Here is an 18,053-nt window from a genome sequence, read left to right on the forward strand (position 1 = left end):
GTCTGTACATTTGACTCACCATCTCCCACGCCTGCCCTCCACTTCCTTTGACATCATCCCAACACATGCAGAGTTAATAGTTCCTTATAGTAAATAAGAGGCTGGCAGCCATCCGTGTGTTTACATCTCTGATTGAAGAAGGAAATTCTATTACTATTTATGTACCTTTACATAATTATAATTTAGTACACCTTTTATGTCAAGAGCCCCAAGCTCTTCCATGATTGCTTCTAAATTGAGTCCATTTATTTTGTATTTCACAGCTTCCTATGACAGTTTAGTGTGGCCATTTGTTAAATAACTCTGGCAAACAGAAAGATACAAAGATATAGTAGAGAACCAAGAATGGTAGCCAGGGGTGATATGAATAGCACTGAATTTTGATTCAGGAGTTCTGGGTTCAAATTCTAGTTTTATAATTTTTTTAAACATATCTTGTGTGTGTTCAGTGAGAGAACCAAATTTTTATTTCCTTCAAAAGCATAACCCCCCACTAATGTACCACATCACATAGTAGTAATCTAGTCTCTTTTCTTGTATGAAGATAAGAATAATATAATAACTAACAGGTTTGCTGTGAAGATTAAATGGAATAAGACATGTGAAAGGGATATTGCAATCTAAGGTACTATTATTAATTCAATCAATGGATGGTCCAAACTCCTTATCTGAACCAATGTTCTCCCACAAAAACCTTCATCTGAGACACTGACAAGCTATCATTTTTCACTGTTTGAATTTAATAAGTTCTCCTTTCCCCATCTTCTGGTTGATGACGGTGTTAACAACTGGGAAATGCAGAGACTGGGCAGACCAAGAGAAGAGAAAAAATGTCAGAAATTAGCACTCCTGGAATGACCAGGAGTTGACGTTTAAAGGCATAACTGAGTAGGCAAAAAGAAGTGAAATACCAATTAATTAAAACTCACGTTGCAAATGGAGGCACATTGAGATTCATCAATTCTAGTTTATGTAGCTCAACTGACAAATAACTTATGGAAAGAATTTCTAAATGTTGATTCATAAATCATTTTTATTTGTTATTTTTTTCAACCAAGCAAATTATTAAATACATACATAGAAGTATGTTTTCCTGAGTCTCTTGCTTCTTCAGAATTTTAAAACTGGGAAGGTCTGGGAGGATATCGATAGTAGTGATATAGAGCAGAACTTTCTGCAATGATGGAAGTATTGCATGGTTTGTGCTGTCCAATATGGTACCTACAAACACTCAAAATATGCCTAGTGCAACTGAGAAACTAAATTTGTAATTTTATTTAACTACAGTTAATTTGGGTGTAAATAATCCCCTCAAACTATAACCCCAGGATTGATTTGTCAGAAATCATTCAGTCATGCTTCAGGGAGAGATTTGCGTGTACTGGTAGCTAATTCAAGAAGAGAAAATAATCATTCTTTAGACTTGCTTTAGAGAGATTCCTTCCAACTCTAAGATTTTACAATATTAAAGAATCAACCAAATGATCCGTTTAAAGGAAAGGAAGAGATATCTACATTTTAATCCATCAGGCCAAAGATTAGCCTGATTAATTATCTCAGTAACCTTATATGTTGCATCTGCAAAAGTTCTGACATATTGAGATGTTCCTCCTTTTTAACAGAACCCAGACCTTCTTTAGGTAAAAGTGTGGCCATTACATCAAGGAGGCTGGATCAGCATTTGCCTCTGGAATGGACCCTGATTGGCCTAAACTATCTGTGATGTAATTCCTATCAATAGGACTTAAAATGTAGTCAACTGGGGAAGGAAGGGCTGCTTTTGAACATAGTCTCCTCATTCTGAAGATTTCATTTGCCTCTGGATGTCACCTATAAACTCGATGCCTGGAACTTCAGCAGCCATGTTATGACTGTGAAGAGAGCTACTCTGAGGACGAGCCCATCCTGCTGAGGATGACAGCACAGAAATATGGAAAGAACCTATGTTTTTTATGACAATATTGAGCCTCTAAAATAGGGGTGTCGAACTCAATCAGAGAAGGGGCCAAAATCTAAAATCCAGCCTAAATCGCTGACCGAATGGTTTACTGAACAGTCATAAACTGACAATGTCATAAACTGACAGCGGAGTGCAGTGATGACAGCGCAGTGCGGGCCACATTGCAAGGCCTGGCGGGCTGGATTTGGCGCGCGGGCCTTGTGTTTGACACATGTGCTCTAAAACAACCAATCCCAACGTAATCCTACTACTGCTTTTCTATTTATGTGAAATAATATAAATACTCTTTTGATGTTTTTGGCCACTTGGGGTTGATTTTCTGTTACTTGCACCTAAAGCATTCTGATGCAAGTCACCTATCAAGTGCCAGGTAGGCACTTAGTAGACATTATCTTATTCAATCCTTGTAACAACCATCCGAAGAAAGCTTCATCAACATGTTGCAGCTGGGAAATCTGAGACTCAAGAGAGATGAAGTGGCCAAGATCACCTGACTAATAACTGGCTGTCAAGACTGAAACTCAGGTGTGCCTGACACCAAAGCCCACATACCTCTCTTCCAGCTCCTGCCTCTCGGAACTGAATGTCCCCACAAGCATGTGGATTAGCAGGCACGTCTTAAAGTGGCCTGGCTCTTGCACTCAGCTGCCTTACTTTTCACATCATCTGTAGATCCTCCCGGGAGAATACAGGGATCTGCCTAAGTGATCTCACCCAACTAGCTTAAAATTGGAAAACAATTAGAGCTGTGATTCATTTCAACTTTTATTTCAAGGCACTCCCTTCACACTCTTCCCGACAGCTGAGAAAGCAGGCTGTGAGGCCAGAGACTCCACCTCCCATCAGACTTCTGCGGCTTCCTCCCTGGCGCACCTGATGCTCTTAGCTGGCTCGGAAGGGAGTGTGGCCGTGACAGCAGCAAAAATGCACCCTCCTGCCCTCTTTCCTTGCCTCCCAACAGAGCACCTCAGGACGCTGGCCTGCCCCAAATGCTGAGGGTAATTGTGAAAAGCCCAGGAGCCTTGCTCCTCTAGCCCTGAACGGGGAGGTACATTCATGAATAATGGACGCAGCGAGTGACTCACGCAGCGCGCTGTGGTTATTAGCTATCTCCACGGTGTGCTACTTCACAGAATGATGATATGCTAATGGGTTCATTTGCTCGCTTTGTTTTGATTCCTCGGGATGGACTCTTTCGCCTACCAGTGGAATAAAAATGTTCAAGGCTTTTCATTTAGTTGTCAGGGAGATCGCTTCTGAGGCCATGATTTATGTCTGTCGTTGAGGCTCCAATCTGTTTAGAGACTTTGAAAGCATTTAAGTAGGGAAGCTTAAAGAATAGGCTGCTTTAAATAACGTTAAGTAGATGCTCACCCTTCCAGGAAGTGGAACTTAATCCCATCCCCCTTGAGTGTGGGCAGGACTTAGCATCTGGTATCCAATGAATAAGAATATAGAAAGGAGAAAATAGTAGCTATACAGTGGAGAAATCTACCTTCAACAAATGATCAAGTTTATCATAAGAAGTGTTACCCTGGGGAAAGCATGTACTCCCCGAAAGAATGTGATGAGGAAGGAACTGCATCTCTGTGGTCTTCCTTCCCCAAAACCCAGACGCCCTGAAATAAATCAAATTACCCCAAATTGAGAGACAGTCTACACAACATCTGACCAGTACTCCTCAAAACTGTCAAGGTCGCCCTACCCGGTTTGGCTCAGTGGATAAAGCATCCGCATGCGGACTCCAGGGTCCCAGGTTCGATTCTAGTCAAGGGCATGTACCTTGGTTGTGGGCACATACCCAGTGCAGGGTACGCAGGAGGCAGCTGATCGATGCTTCTCTCTCATCAGTGTTTCTAACTCTCTATCCTTCTCCCTTTCTCTCTGTAAAAAATCAGTAAAAATATATTTTTTTTAAAAACTGTCAAGGTCATTCAAACTAAAGAAAGACTGAGGAACCATTACAGACCACTGGAGACAATGAGACAAAAAGTCCACGTGCCGTGTGGTGTCCTGAATGTGACCTGGAACAGAAAATGGACATGGGTGGGTAAAATGGCAAAATCCAAATAAAGTTTGGAATTCAGTTAACAGCAATGTACTATGGTCAAATGTACCGTGTTTCTTCATTTTGTCAAAAGTGCCACAGAAATGTTAAGATATTAACATTAGGGGAAACTGGGTAAAGGGTATATGGAGACAATCTGTATCATCTTTGCAACTTAATGGTAAATCTAAAATTTTTCCCCCCAAAAAAATTTATTTAACTCTTCCCCCCACCCAAAAAAAAATGAATAAAAAGAAATAGAATAATTGCCCTCTTTCCCACCTGCCCCAAAACACACACACACACACACACACATCCTTAGGCTTTTATAACTGGGTTTGGGGTGAGGATGATAAGTAGGTTAAGAGAAGGCAAAGAGAATAAAAAAAAAATCAGATGGTAAGGAGGAAAGATATAGAGAAAAGAAGAAGGATGTGGAGGAGGAAGAGATGGGGTGGGGTGGGGTGGGTGGAGAAGTGGGGAGAGGAAGGTATAAAGGTGAAGGCCCCCAAGGTTTTGTCCTTCCTCAGAAGCAAGAAAATAAAATTAAAGTAGCAAAAGATAGTCTGAACAGTGCTGCCCATTTCACTGCCTGACACATTGGGGTACTTTGTTTAGAAATGCCGAAGAGTGTAGAAATGATAAGACTCTTTTCCAGCACGGAGGTAAAAGGGACAGCCAGAGGCTCACCAACCCCATTCCCCCTTCCAGGCCTACAAGAAAACTGCATTTCCCATCACCCTTGTTCTTAGACTGGTACCATATGACTCAGTTCTGGCCAGTGGTCTGTGGATGGAAATAACATGCACCACAGTCCAGCCTTTAGAACATCTCACACCTCCCACCATCCTCTCTCTTCCTCTCCTGATCCTAAGACAGGCAGTTGGAAGCTAAGGCCTCTAAGATAGTACAACTACACCAGGGAAGAAGCTCAGACTCCAGAGTCTCTGCCCGGAAGCTTCCAGACAGAAAAGATGTCCAAGCTGCATTGGATGGTGGCCAAGTGAGGATCAAGTTCCGTTGCAATAGGCCATTGGGATTTGAGGCTTGTTTGTTATGGCAGCTAGCCTATCCTAATACAGAATGGATACACAAATAACTAATGGCCAAAACATTCTAGGGCAGTTGAGAGTGTGGAAAGCAAATGAGGTGGCATTCGTCTGTCGCCTCAGCTCTCCAGCTTTTGGTCTGGCAGCGTTGGGAATTGAATGTTACAGGTGGAGAGATCTACCTAAGAGAATGACCAAAACAGAAAACAGCGGCACATGGTCCACAGCCCCTGCTGGCATATGGCTCGCTTCAGTGAAACACTACAGGGAAGAATGGGAACACGGGGAAAGGAGGCTGCGAAAGAACGTCCAGGCCAGACCCTGGCAAGTCCTAGGCGCCTACTCTACAGAGATATCAAATCTCCGGCATCATTCTGACCCAACTTACAGAATGAAGTGTGTATGAATGCAGGTAGGCAGGAAGCCCTGTGAGAGGATAGGTGCAGGAGTCCAGTGGGGGCGGGGCAGCCTGAGCCAGGGAATGGTGAGCAGGGAAGAGCCCTGGGAGACACTGCTGGGACTGACATTCCCTCGGCTGGTAGGAGTGTTTCAATTGTGCGGGACACAATGTCACTGACGGTGACTCTATGTGACTGAACAGTGCTTCAGCCTCCTTTCCTGCCATTCCCAGACGCTGTGCTGAATGTTTCCCATCTAGGGGCTACGGTATATCTGCAGCTGTCAAGTACAAACAGTTCCCAGAGAAAGAGATTAAATAGGTTTAACGTGTTGCTATCCAACAAGTTGTTCTCATCTTCCTTTACCCACATTTTGAAGGACAAAGTGTACTTCTTCTCTTTATTTCTCCCTTTCATTACTTCTCTTTTTTTCAGCTTAGTGCAGGTCAACAAATATTTATTGTCTCTTCACAGCAGCTGTGCGAACTGTGTGGGATATAAATTTAGGTAAGAAAGAGTGTGGAGCTAAGGATCGCCAACTAAAGAAAGACTGAGGAACCATTACAGACCTCTGGGGACATCCCAACACACATGTTACTAACTGTAAGACCTCACACAATGATCTGTGTGACCTTGGACAACAGGAACATGGAGACTAGACTCATTCTGCCCAGGTCAGCTGGAGAGGCAGCGGAATGTCTAACCACAGCCTGGACAGACACATAGACCATTGCTGGGTTGAGAGATGAGGAGGGGAATTCAAGTCCATGAGCAAAAACACATCATGGCAAAGAGCTTGCCAAGGTTTACAATGTTAAGGAGTCCAGTATGTTGGTCAGAACACTTCATTTGAGGTGACAGAAGCTGAACTAAAACTGACTTAAACAAGGAAGGCAGACAGACAATATGCCAGCTCATAAAACCAAGCTTAATCTAACTTCAAATGTGTCCAGGGACTCCCAATTGCCATCATGACTTTGTATCTACCTGTCCATCAGTGTTCCTCTCTTACCTGGTTCATACTCACCTAGGCCTTTCCCTGTGGTGGCAACATGGCACCTGGCAGGTGGGCCCAGACATACATCTACCAGCCTGGCACCACTTTCCAATAATTCCTGCAAAACCACAGGTTGGTTCTTCTTGATCCAGCTAGAGGCACCTGCCCATCTCCTCCAACCAATCCCAATGGTTGAAAGAATCTTGTACCTCCACTGGCCAGGCATGGGTACCCGGCCCAACGTGGGAGGTTAGAGGAGGGGTCAGCCTCACCCAAGCCATCAAATGTCACCACAACTGGAGTGGCGATGGCAGGAGAGGTGAGGTGGTGGGAGGAAAGGATCAAGGCAAAATAAGGACCAGATCACACATCCCTTTTATGATATTCAAAGGAACGACGTGGCTTTTATTCTTCAGGCTACTGGTTCTCAACTATTTTCCTCCCACAACAGAAATGATGAGTGGCCCCGTCTGCAGGCACATCCGGGCATTATTCGGGATTTTTCCACGCATTAGCTCTAACTCCACCCTTCTTCTCCCACGCTAGACAGCAATGATACAGTGAACCCTGCTCTAATTGGCTTTTAAAGAGTAAAACAAAAAGAGAATAAATTATTCACAGGCTCCTGCTCTCCAATTACCAGCAGTAACAAATTACTTTGATTCAACAGGGTCTCCCACTGCCTCCGCTGAGCACAGATGCTGTAGGCACTGGGGAGACACCGAGGGTTTTTAGACGTGGAATGGGTTGGACGAGGAGATTCTAAAGGCAGAGAGGGCGGTGGAGAGGCTATTATGGTGGAAAGGTGAGAGGTGCCAAGGACTGGAGCCAAACTCATAGCTGGAGTGAATGGAGAAGGGGAAAGTAATTGCAGAGATATTGCCCAGGGTATAGGTACTTACTGACGGCAGAACAGCAGGCTGATGCTTCGGCTGAGCTGACAACTTCCAAACCGTCCCTTTTCACCCCTCCTCCCTCCCACCCCCCCACCTGCAGACCCCCTGCAACACACACGCTGAAAAAGCCAACGACAGCAGCCGGACATGGGGATTCTGGCCTGGCAACGTTCTCACTCTCAAGTCCCAAGGAGTGTTTCTTCAAAACTGCTTGTTGCCGAAACCGGTTTGGCTCAATGGATAGAGCGTCGGCTTGGGGACTGAAAGGTCCCGGGTTCGATTCCGGTCAAGGGCATGTACCTTGGTTGCGGGCATATCCCCAGTAGGGGGTGTGCAAGAGGCAGCTGATCGATGACTCTCTCTCATCATCAATGTTTCTAACTCTCTATCTCTCTCCCTTCCTCTCTGTACAAAAGCAATAAAATATATTCAAAACTGCTTGTTATATGTGCCTTAAAGTACAATGCAATAATAATTTATAATCATTTTGGATGATTTTTATGCGATTATTAATGCTTAGGTGGGTGTTGTTAATAATACCTATAATTGTAATGGTTAATTATTATAAAATGATTATTACTAGTAACTGTTCAAAATAATGCCTCATGTTGTACGAGTATAGTACTTTACCACTGTATACATTCATCTATCTCTATTTTATTCTCACAATAATTCTGAAACAGGTATTATTGATCCCATTTTACAAACCGGCAAACTGACCAACTCGCCCAGAACCCGAGCAACAGCTGGTGGCAGAGGCAGGGCTGAAACTCCCGACCTCTGACTCCCAGGACAGTGGTTCCCACTGTTCTGGTGCTCACTGTTTGCAGCAAAAAATAATAAATACAAACCGTTTTCAATCTGAGAACAGGATTATCATTTAGCTTTTAGATCTCCAGCTACTCGCATTTTCCCAGGAAGGAATTTCAGGAAGAGAGGAAGGAGAAGATGTGGGGAGTTTGGGGGCAGTGGAAAAACCTCCCGAAGCAGTTGGGCCGGTTCTGGCAGGAGGTTATCAATGGGGTTGCTGCTGGCATTTGGGCAGAACAATTTCTCCTGGTGTTGGACGGTCCTATGTATTTTAGGATGTTAACGTTCTCCCCCAGCTCCCACCTCCAGGCATTGTGACAACCCAAATTCCCACCATGTTCTCTATCGCCCTCTGGAGGACTGGGTGGATACTGCAGGATACCTGGGCAGAGTGGGGGCCTGAGAGGACTCTGAATCCCTGAGACTTCTCATAAGACAGAAGTAAAGCTGGTGGCTTTATTCTTCTTCTTCTTTTAAACCACCATACTTCCTAATAGCAGTCCCTAAACGTTCTCTGACCCCTATGCTTTTGCAAAAGCTACTTCCTCTCACTGGAGCTTAAGCCTAACTAACCATGAAAGGAACTAGCGATCTTGCCTTCAAGGCCCAGTCAAATGCCATTGTTCTGGAAGCCCATGGGAAGGGGCTCCTCAGGGCTCTGCTTCAATGTGGTTTATAAAGAGTGAAGATGCCCTTTGAACTAGTGTTTCCACTTCGAGTTCTTGACCTGTGGATACAGCTTAAAATGTAGGAATATCAACCAGCCAGTGTGGCTCAGTGATTGGGCATTGACCCATGAACCAGGAGGTCACTGTTGGATTCCAGGTCAGGGAACATGCCCAGTAGGAGACAGCCAATCAATGATTCTCTCATTATTGATGTTTATCTGCCTCTCCCTTCCTTTCTCTGAATCAATGAAAACATTTCTTTTTTGAAATACAGTAATATCCAGGTGACTGGACATTTTTATCATAGCATTCCTTTAAAGAGAGAAAAGCTGGGAACAATTTAAATGTCCAACATACATTCACACACACACACACATTATGTGACACTATTAAAAAAACAAAAAACACTATGATAAAATGTTCAGGGGGTAAAAATAGTATATAAAATCGTATCCGTGCCATAATTGCAACTGTAAGAATAAGCCATAGATACAAAGACTTCAGGAAGGATGCCAAATGATAGTACAGTTAATATTCAGGACTTTTTACATGTTATCACTGATCAAATGTTCTACGAGGGAAGCATATTATTTTTAGAATGAAATCTCATTTGGAAAAGAACAAAGAAAAGAGGACGGGTGACCAAGAAGCTGGGCGATGCCTCAAAGTCAGTCTGTCCAGAAGGTGTGGAAGCACGCTGCCATTGGGAAGAGTGAGCGAAAGCAGCCAGCGCCTCGCAGGCTCCTGAAGCCTCCACGTTTCGCATTCCCCGAGGAAGACACGCAGTTGGCTTCCGTTCTGCTGAACTGGCTCTTGGAGAGAGACAGCATAAGGGACATGTGGTGACCCTTCGGCTATCCTAAGTGGCAGGGACATATGGCCGGCCCCGGGGTGGGAGAGCTCACCCTGGGATCCAGACACCGGTGCCCATAAACACTAAGAAGCGGGGCCTGCGCCGGGGACGGGGTCAGGAGAGGCCGTGGTGCTAGAGAAATGGCCCCGGAGGCAGCCGCAGACACCGAGGGAAACTGGATGTGGGGGATGGAGGGGAGGGGGGGAGGCTGGAGGGGAGGCAGTGGGAGCCTGCCGTGCTGGGGAGCACCGGCTCCCAGGACTGGGGACTCAGCACAACCACAGGAGCTTTGAAAGCACGCAGCTGCCTGGGCTGCCCCCACCCCAGGGTGCCGGTTCATGCTGTGCGGCCCGGATTAAGAACCTCTGAGATCAAAGGTAGAAACGTATTTTCACAAGTTTTCCATCAAGTTGCCCTTGCACTCTCCAGGCCCTGTAGGTGTTCAGACACAGGCTGTTCTCCCACCCCATTCCTCCCTCTCTGCCGCAGCCCAGGAAGCTTTATTTTAATGCCCTATGTGTTAGGACTGAGACATCCTCTAAAATAAAAGGCTAATACGCAAAGCAACCAAACAGCAGAATGACTGGTTGTTATGATGTGCACTGACCACCAGGGGGCAGATGCTCAATGCAGGAGTTGCCCCCTGGTGGTCAGTGCGCTCCCACAGGGAAAGCACCGCTCAGCTAGAAGCCAGGCTCATGGCTGGCGAGCTCAGTGGTAGTGACATCCGTGGCAGCCTGACGGATGGTTTAGGCCTGGAGAGGGCCTAAGGCATCAGTCGGACATTGCCCTAGGGCTCCCAGACTGCAAGAGGGTGCAGGCCAGGCTCAGGGACACCCTTCCCCAGAGTGCACGAAATTCATGCACCTGGCCTCTAGTGGAAATATAAGTTCTAATTATGTAACTTAATGAGACAATATGCAGTCCTTCTGGCTTCCCCAAAGGTTCCCAAGGGCTCCAGAGATCTGGGCCTGGAGAGTGAGAACAGACCATCCTCCATGGTCAGCGAGGCCCCCACAAGGTCCCGAGGAGGCTGGGGAGGCAGGGAGAGCTGGGGTGCAGGTCTGACCCCCGGGAAGGACAGACACTTTCCCAGCACTGTCTCCCTTCCACGGCCTCAGAGGCAAACCCAGCAGTTCCTTCCACCCAGGCCGAGTCCTCCTGCCTCTGACCCAGCCCATCCTCCACGGCCCAGGTGGTCGCTCTCACAGCCACGCCACGTGCCATCCAACACCCTCAGGGCTCTGTGTGCGGCCCAGGGATGGGGCACGGGTGGGTCCAGTTCTCTCCGAGTGGCTCCAGCCAGACACAGGATGTGACGGCAGCCTGTGCACTTGAGAGGGAGGGAGATCTGATCCGTGAGAGATTCTGATAAGAAGGAAACCGCTCCTTTCCTGTTAGCAAGGGCAGAGCCCCTGCCGACGCTGTGAGCGGGGACAAACATGTCTACGGAGTAAAACATAGGGTCACATCCCCAGGAGGTTACTAGCGAACCAGGGCCCCCAATCAAGGGCGATCCAGAGGTGCATCATCACGGGGCACAGTTTTAACTCAAGGGCTTGTTGTATTTTTACGTCAGGTGCCTTCATTTGAAGGCAAAAGAAAAAATCAGTAAAGTTATTCATCACCAAAAGCTTATAAGGGACAACCCAAGTGTATTTGAGCTATTTCCCAGCGTAGGTGCCATATCTGTCTCTCCACCACGTCCACCACCAGGCCTTAGCTCAAGTCCGGGTTCCTGGGGAAAGAGGCTGCAATGCAGGAGAGGTGGCCAGCCAGAGGACAGCCTTTCTCACGTGGGGAATTCCAGGGAGAAGGGAACCGGGGCAGGAGAGGGCAGGGGTGTGTCCTCTCTCTCTCTCTCTCTCTCTCTCTCTCTCTCTCTCTCTCTCGACTCCTCTCCACCCCCACACCAGAGGGTCTACATCCAGAGGCAGGCAGAGGAGTCTGGGGTTGGCTTTCTCAAGTTCACTCTCAGGTTCTGTGTCGTTTGGATGGGCCTCGAGTGCTCCCACAAGCCCCTGAGGCCGAACCTCAGAAACCCCTTGGGGTTGGGATTGGGGGGTTGGCCATGGAGGCTGACAAGGAGACTGCGTCACCAAGAGCTGAAGGCTGGACCACCATTCAGAACCATATAACCCTCACAACAGATCTCAGCGGGATCCACGCATGTGGAGGGAGTGGGGTAGGGGGTGTCTTCCTTCATTTAGAGAGAACCTCAGGGATTCCCTGTCACTCCAGGCCTCCACAGCCCGGGGCAGAAGTTCCTGTGCTCCTCAGGAAGCCCGGGGTGGGCCACACTTCCGGGTGGAGAGGTCAGGTGGAGGCTCTCAGCCTTCCTCCCCCCACCCTCCTGACAGTGCAAAGCTCCCGCTCCTCCCTGTGGGTGAATCACTTCGCCTTTGCCACATGGGCTGCTGGGAGTTATTCTGAGGGGTCGGGGGCACCGAAGATGAGCCCCGATCCCGTGTGTGGAACCCTGGATTCCCCGGAGCCAGGTGAGATGTGTTTGGTTTGAAGAGGGATGCCCTCCCTACGGGAAGTGAGCCCTGGAGACAGGCCTGCTGGCTGGGAGCCGGAGGGTGTGTCCGTGAGGGAACCGTCCGGACGGAGTTCAAGGTACTAACTTCCCTTGGACAATAGAAACAGCAGTGTTGGGGTATGATTTAAAAGCATCCCCTTTTATGGTGCAGTTCCTTTGGTTAACCCCAATGCTTCCACTGCGTCTCTCAAATAAAAGTACAAGATGCTAAAGAAAGCTGTGGCCTGTCCCAGGCAAACCCCACCCCCAGAGCCAGAGGCGAGATACAGCATCAAACGTAAAACATAAACTGAAAGGGAGGCCTGGGTCAGGCTGTCTAGGCCAGGAGCCTGAAAGCTATGCCCACTGCGTAGAGCTGGCCATGTGGGCCAGCCAAGATGGCCGCACGGTGGGACGTTGTGTTAGCCAGGGGCCTAACTGTGTTAGACAGAATTGGACATGCAAGAAACTGACCATGTCACGTGTGAGAGAAAATGGGGAAGGAGTGTCTTAGTCCACAGTGCAGTTCTAAGAGAAGTTCAGCAAGGCCATCAGGGAGTCCCTGAGCCAATGTCACCACAAAGGAGGCCCCCAGGAGCAGCCAGCCTTAGCATCCCTGACACTCAGTCATTGGCGGGGTACCCTTGGGAAACCCAGCATTTCCTCGCCCAGAAACTGGGGCCCTGGGTCAAATACGCTGCCCAGGTTGAGACGCATCCACAGGGCCGCTACAACAATAAACCCCTTCTCCTCCCAAATGAAGGACCAGGAAGAAGGCGAGAGGAATGGCTTTAACTCCCAACAGTGGAAAATCAGTCCATAAACATCTACTTACAACAAGAAGCCTATATATTTCCCTTGTGGGAAGCCAACACGCAAAAGAAACTCCCCTGAACTTGAAAAAATTCATTCCTTCATTGTTCACTCAGCCTCAGAATTCGTCCTTTCATTGTTCTGTTAGCAAACTGGAGGAAGACTCTACTGATGTGGATTAGCAGAGACTACAGCGGGAAATGTCAACTCCAGGAGGCAGCACTGAGTCAGGGAAGTAGGTGTCCGGAAGTTCCCAGCGGGTGACCAGCATAAGGCGCTAGAGAAAGCTGTGTGACCAGCTTTGTGAGCTAACGGGGGATTTTGACCTATGACTCATCCCGGGGCGGGGTCCGGAGCTGCAGGGGACGCCACCCCACGCCACACCACCTCACCAGCCAGATTGCACATTTCCTGAAAGCAATCCAGTCAGAAGCCGGCTTCTTGGCAGCAGCCCCTGGTGGGAAAATGACTGCCAAACGCCAAAATGAGGATGAGTGCAATGATTTAATTCTGCGTGGAAAACACAATCCATTAAATGGGACCTGACAAGGCCTTAATCTCATCCGCGGCCGAGGGTGTTGGCTCGGCGTAGCTCTGCTCCGGGCAGTGCATCCTCAGGATGCTATGTATAGAACCAGGAGCGCCTTTGCCAACGCCCAAATAAGTCCCTGCGACGTGGTCATTCTCCAGGGAGTGAGCATGCTCTTCTCCCAAAGCACCATTACCAAAACCTGCCAACTCCACCTCGTGGGGAGTCATACAGTTCAAGGGAAGTAGCCGAGATGGCCAGTGCCCTGGATGGCTTCAGCGTTCCCACTGCCGTGCAAGGAGGCCAGGCCAGTGGCCAGCCCTGCTCCCATGCAGGGCGGGGATCTCTGCACAATCCAGGCACCGAAAGGGGGTGTCAAGGCATGGAGGCCCAATCCTCTCCTAAACGCGGTTCTGAAAACAGGGGGAAGGAATTGGGGGCTGTCCTGCCATTCACCCGCTGAACCCTAGTAACCGTCCCCAAGGCCTGTGTTGCTATGTCACTGTCTCCATCTGTAACATGGGGAAACTGAGACTCCAAACCATGACTCAGATGATGTAGTTTAGAGGAGTGTTGGCAGACGCACAGCCAAGGTATTCCAAAGCCCATGCCCCTCTCCTCAGTGGGGGTCCTCGGGCCATCGCGTGCCATGAGAGCCGGTTAGAAATGCAGAGTCCCAGGCTGTGAGCCAGACCCAATGAGTCTGTGCCTGTGTGTGATAGGGTCCCCCACGGACTTCGAGAGACATGAAGTTTGAGAAGCGCTGAAGGAGCTCCTAGCCAAAAGGGGCAGGTGCATTCAAAACCTAAGTTTACACTAGAAAAGGGATTCAAGGTCACAGAACAAGGTCAGTCTCACAGAAAGAAGCATCAAAGTGTGTGTGTGTGTGTGTGTGTGTGTGTGTGTGTATACACAAACTCCACATCACACTATCTTATTTCACCACCAACAAACCCGGAAGCATAAAAGCCAAGGTGAGCAGGTTAGAGAGGGCGTAGCTTTGGAGCCGGTGGTGTGGACTGGGCTCTCATTTCCAGCTCCGCCACCTGCGGGGTGACTTCCAGTGAGCTGCTGGATCTCCGTGAGACTCAGTTTCCTGACCTGTACATGCAGGACAACATCACTCCCCTTGCCAGGGCTCGGAGGGATTAAATAAGCAAATGGATGTTCCTGGGCATAGCAGATGCCCAGTAAACATCGGCTTCCCTGGCATTCGGGGCCATCTGGGCTGGGTCTCTCCTGCGCCAGGGTGCACGCTGGAGGCTGGGGAGAGAGATGGCTCCCAGCAGCCAGCTCTCCCTGCTCTCTTGCGTCCTCTAGTGGCCAGCACTGAGCTCCCGTCACGGATCAGATGGACTGGACTTGTCTGTGTTCCCTAAGCTCCAGTTCCATTTACTTTCTTCTCTTCTAAGAAACACCTGAGCCACGGCAGGCTCAGAGGGACAGGTCATGAGGAACAAGGAAATGGGCACCTGCAGGCAGCTCCCAGGAGCCTCCACTTCCCAGACACCGGGGCCTTTTGTCCAGTTATGGTTCCCACCGTCTTCCTTTCAGACGTTTTCGATTTGGAAGGTAGTCATTTCCCGCCGGAGGCTTGGTGAGCTTCGGAGCCCGCGGTGCCTGCCCTGGAGCCACAAACCCCATATCTATCTCCTCTGTGGGTTCACGGCCAAAGGCAGAGGAACTGAGTGGGTGCTGAGCAGGGATATGAGATTAGTCCTTACCGAGCACATCCTGGGTGTCACTCAGCTTATCTCACACACACTGTCATCTACTTTAAACAACGCTGACAAGTGGGCATCATTACCCCTAGTTAACAGGTGAAAACACTGAAGTCAAATTAGATAAGTGGACTGTGTAAATGAACATAGCAACATACTCTGAGTGGCCAGAGTATGTTGCTATGTTTTATATATATATATATATATATATATATATTTAAAAGGCTCAATGCATAAATTTGTGCATGGGTGGGGTCCAGCCAGCCTGGCCAAGGGGAAGAGGACATGGGCGGTTGGCCTGCCTGCCTGCTGGTCGAACTCCTGGTCAAGGGGACAATTTGCATATTAGCCTTTTATTAATAGGATGTGCACTGAGTAGCCAGATTATTATGCGTTCAGAGATCATCATAATCTGGCCACTCAGTGTAATTCAGAGCTCAAAGGGAGAGTCGATACCATCTAGCCCAGGGCTCTCCAAGTGCAGCAGCAGGAACAGCACCCAAGCTTGTTTGAAAGGCCCATACCAGGACCCTACCCAGACCGGGAGGTGAGCCCGACCACCTTACAGCCCCCAGGCCATGGTGTTACTACAGAGTGATCAAGACGGTGAGAGCGGCTAGGGGCCGCTGCATTGAGGCTACGCACCCTCTAACATTTCTCGGAAGGAAGGATGGCTCCACGCTAGCACACGGCTGCATTACGGAGTTAATGAGTGAACAACCAGTGCCAGTGGATTATCAAATGAAGTCCATGGTCACCAGTACCTGTTCTGTATCAGAGAGCTCTGAGGGAATGCAAAGAGAAGGGCTTCGGGTGATGATGGTAATGGAGTTGGGCTAACACAGTGGTCGGCAAACTCATTGGTCCACAGAGCCAAACAGCAACAGTACAACGATTGAAATTTCTTGTGAGAGCCAAATTTTTTAAACTTAAACTTCTTCTAATGCCACTTCTTCAAAATAGACTCGCCCAGGCTGGGGTATTTTGTGGAAGAGCCACACTCAAGGGGCCCAAGAGTCGCAGTTTGCCGACCACTGGGTCTAGCAGACAAGTTGTTCTTTTCCTGAGAGTAACTCCGTAGCTCTTTCTGATGAACCTGGTCTGGGATGAGTAGCTACAGGAAGACTGTACGTGAAGGGGTTGACCCCACCACACGCTCCGAGACGAGAACACACAGACCCAGAGCAGCATTCCCCCACCCCACCCCCTGCACCGCGGGGAACCGCAGAGAATCGCAGGTTTATGGACTGTACTTCTCTCTACCTCAATGGGTTTTATTTTGTTTAAAACCTAAACCCATACGATGAATAATAAAAGCGTTTGCCTTGCAATTCTAGTCCCGCCTCTGCGTCCAGCACATTCTATAAAGAAATCCAACCCCTATTCATCACTCCTTTTCAGAACTCATCTATAATTCAGCCTCCACTAAGAACCTTCGCACAATGAAATGGCTTTTACTGAGCGATTACACACGTCACCTGGACGCAAGAGAGCACATTTTTCAAACGCATTTCATGGACTCCGAGGGTTGTCTGCACTGTTTGGTGGGGAGGAGGGGGGACTTTCTATGAGCTTTCTATGTCCTACCAGCCGTGTGGAGACTATGAAAGCATTGCCTAATGAAAGGAGTAAAATCAGGGTAACCGGGAGGAAGGGCGGGAGGAAGGCAGGCCAGCAAAGTCATTAAATCTTAACTTCTGACACCAGTACTTCTGTGTATTTGAAATGTGGATTTGAAAGGCCCATGTGGAAAAAAGACATCATTTTAGGCGCTTCACCCATACGCAGACCAGTTCCCATGTAACGTGGTGAGAAGGTGAGGGGCAGTGTCGTGATGAAAGTGGAGCACAAACCAGAAAGAAGACGTGGAGCCTTTGTAGGAGGATACAAGCCTGAAGGGAAAGCCAGAACAGAGCAAACAGCCGCCCGGAAGCCACGAGAGATGCTCCCTTCCTTTCAGAGGCAGCACCTCACACATCTCTCCCAACCAGAAACTCCCCCTTCCCTCCCCGCCCCCCCAGAAGACTCTAAAGGCGCAGGGCTGCATTCATTTCCCCTTCTAACTCCTGCTTTTTCTCCGCGCACTTATCTCCATGCGTCATCCTCCTTTGAAGCAAAAGACTCATTAATCCAATTCAAATTGCCAACTTCAGTAAGTCCTTCGCCTCAGCATTTAAATGCCAATACCAATTAAATGCCAACAGCAACTTAACTACTGGTACGATCTTCACCACACGCAGGAAACCCAGCCAGAAGGCCGGCTCGCATGCATTCCCACACTCGCCCCTCAATGCTAATTTACTCAGTGAAAACGCGTGAGGTAATCTGCTGGCCACGCCGACGATGCATCCAACTGGGTGGAAGTAACTCCACAAGCAAATGAGAAAGAACCAGCCGGGGTGCAAACCTGAAGGACGTCTTCACCAAGGCTTCCGGGCTGTCCAGCTGAGGCAGCTCGTCGGCGAGGATCTGCTCCGGGGGCCGGGGGTCATGGACGATCGTTGGCCGCGGCTTCTCCTTGACGTTCCCCGTGAGCCCGTCGATGATGGAGTTCCACAGACAGCTCTGCGACTTGGACCCTGAAGCGTGAGGGGGGACAAAGGGGTGCAGGTGAAGGACCAACCGATTCCGTGCCCTGCCTTGCCCGACGCAGGATTTCAAAAGCAGAGCAGAGCAATGTACATAGTTCTCACAATCACTACCAGCATCGAGGGCTCTCAAGGATACCGGTCAGGCAACTTCTGGAGTAAAAATTTTAATGTTTTCATTTCTATGCAGACAATAGGCCAAC

The 18,053-nt window shown here is 48.6% G+C and overlaps 1 protein-coding gene across 4 annotated transcripts in view; it reads right to left on the minus strand.

The window, feature by feature from the left end:
- Positions 1-18,053, minus strand: part of PDE1C (phosphodiesterase 1C) — a gene marked incomplete at its 3' end in the record, with an annotated part of 257,690 nt that overhangs the window by 197,930 nt on the left and 41,707 nt on the right. For all 4 annotated transcript variants that reach the window (XM_084896855.1, XM_084896857.1, XM_084896856.1 and 1 more), the window contains exon 3: positions 17,670-17,841. In XM_084896855.1, coding sequence (XP_084752981.1) covers positions 17,670-17,841 — 172 coding nt within the window. The remainder of the gene's footprint in view (positions 1-17,669; positions 17,842-18,053) is intronic.

Source organism: Pipistrellus hanaki (genome assembly GCF_964339955.1).
Source record: "Pipistrellus hanaki genome assembly, chromosome: 10".
NCBI classification, from domain to species: domain Eukaryota; kingdom Metazoa; phylum Chordata; class Mammalia; order Chiroptera; family Vespertilionidae; genus Pipistrellus; species Pipistrellus hanaki.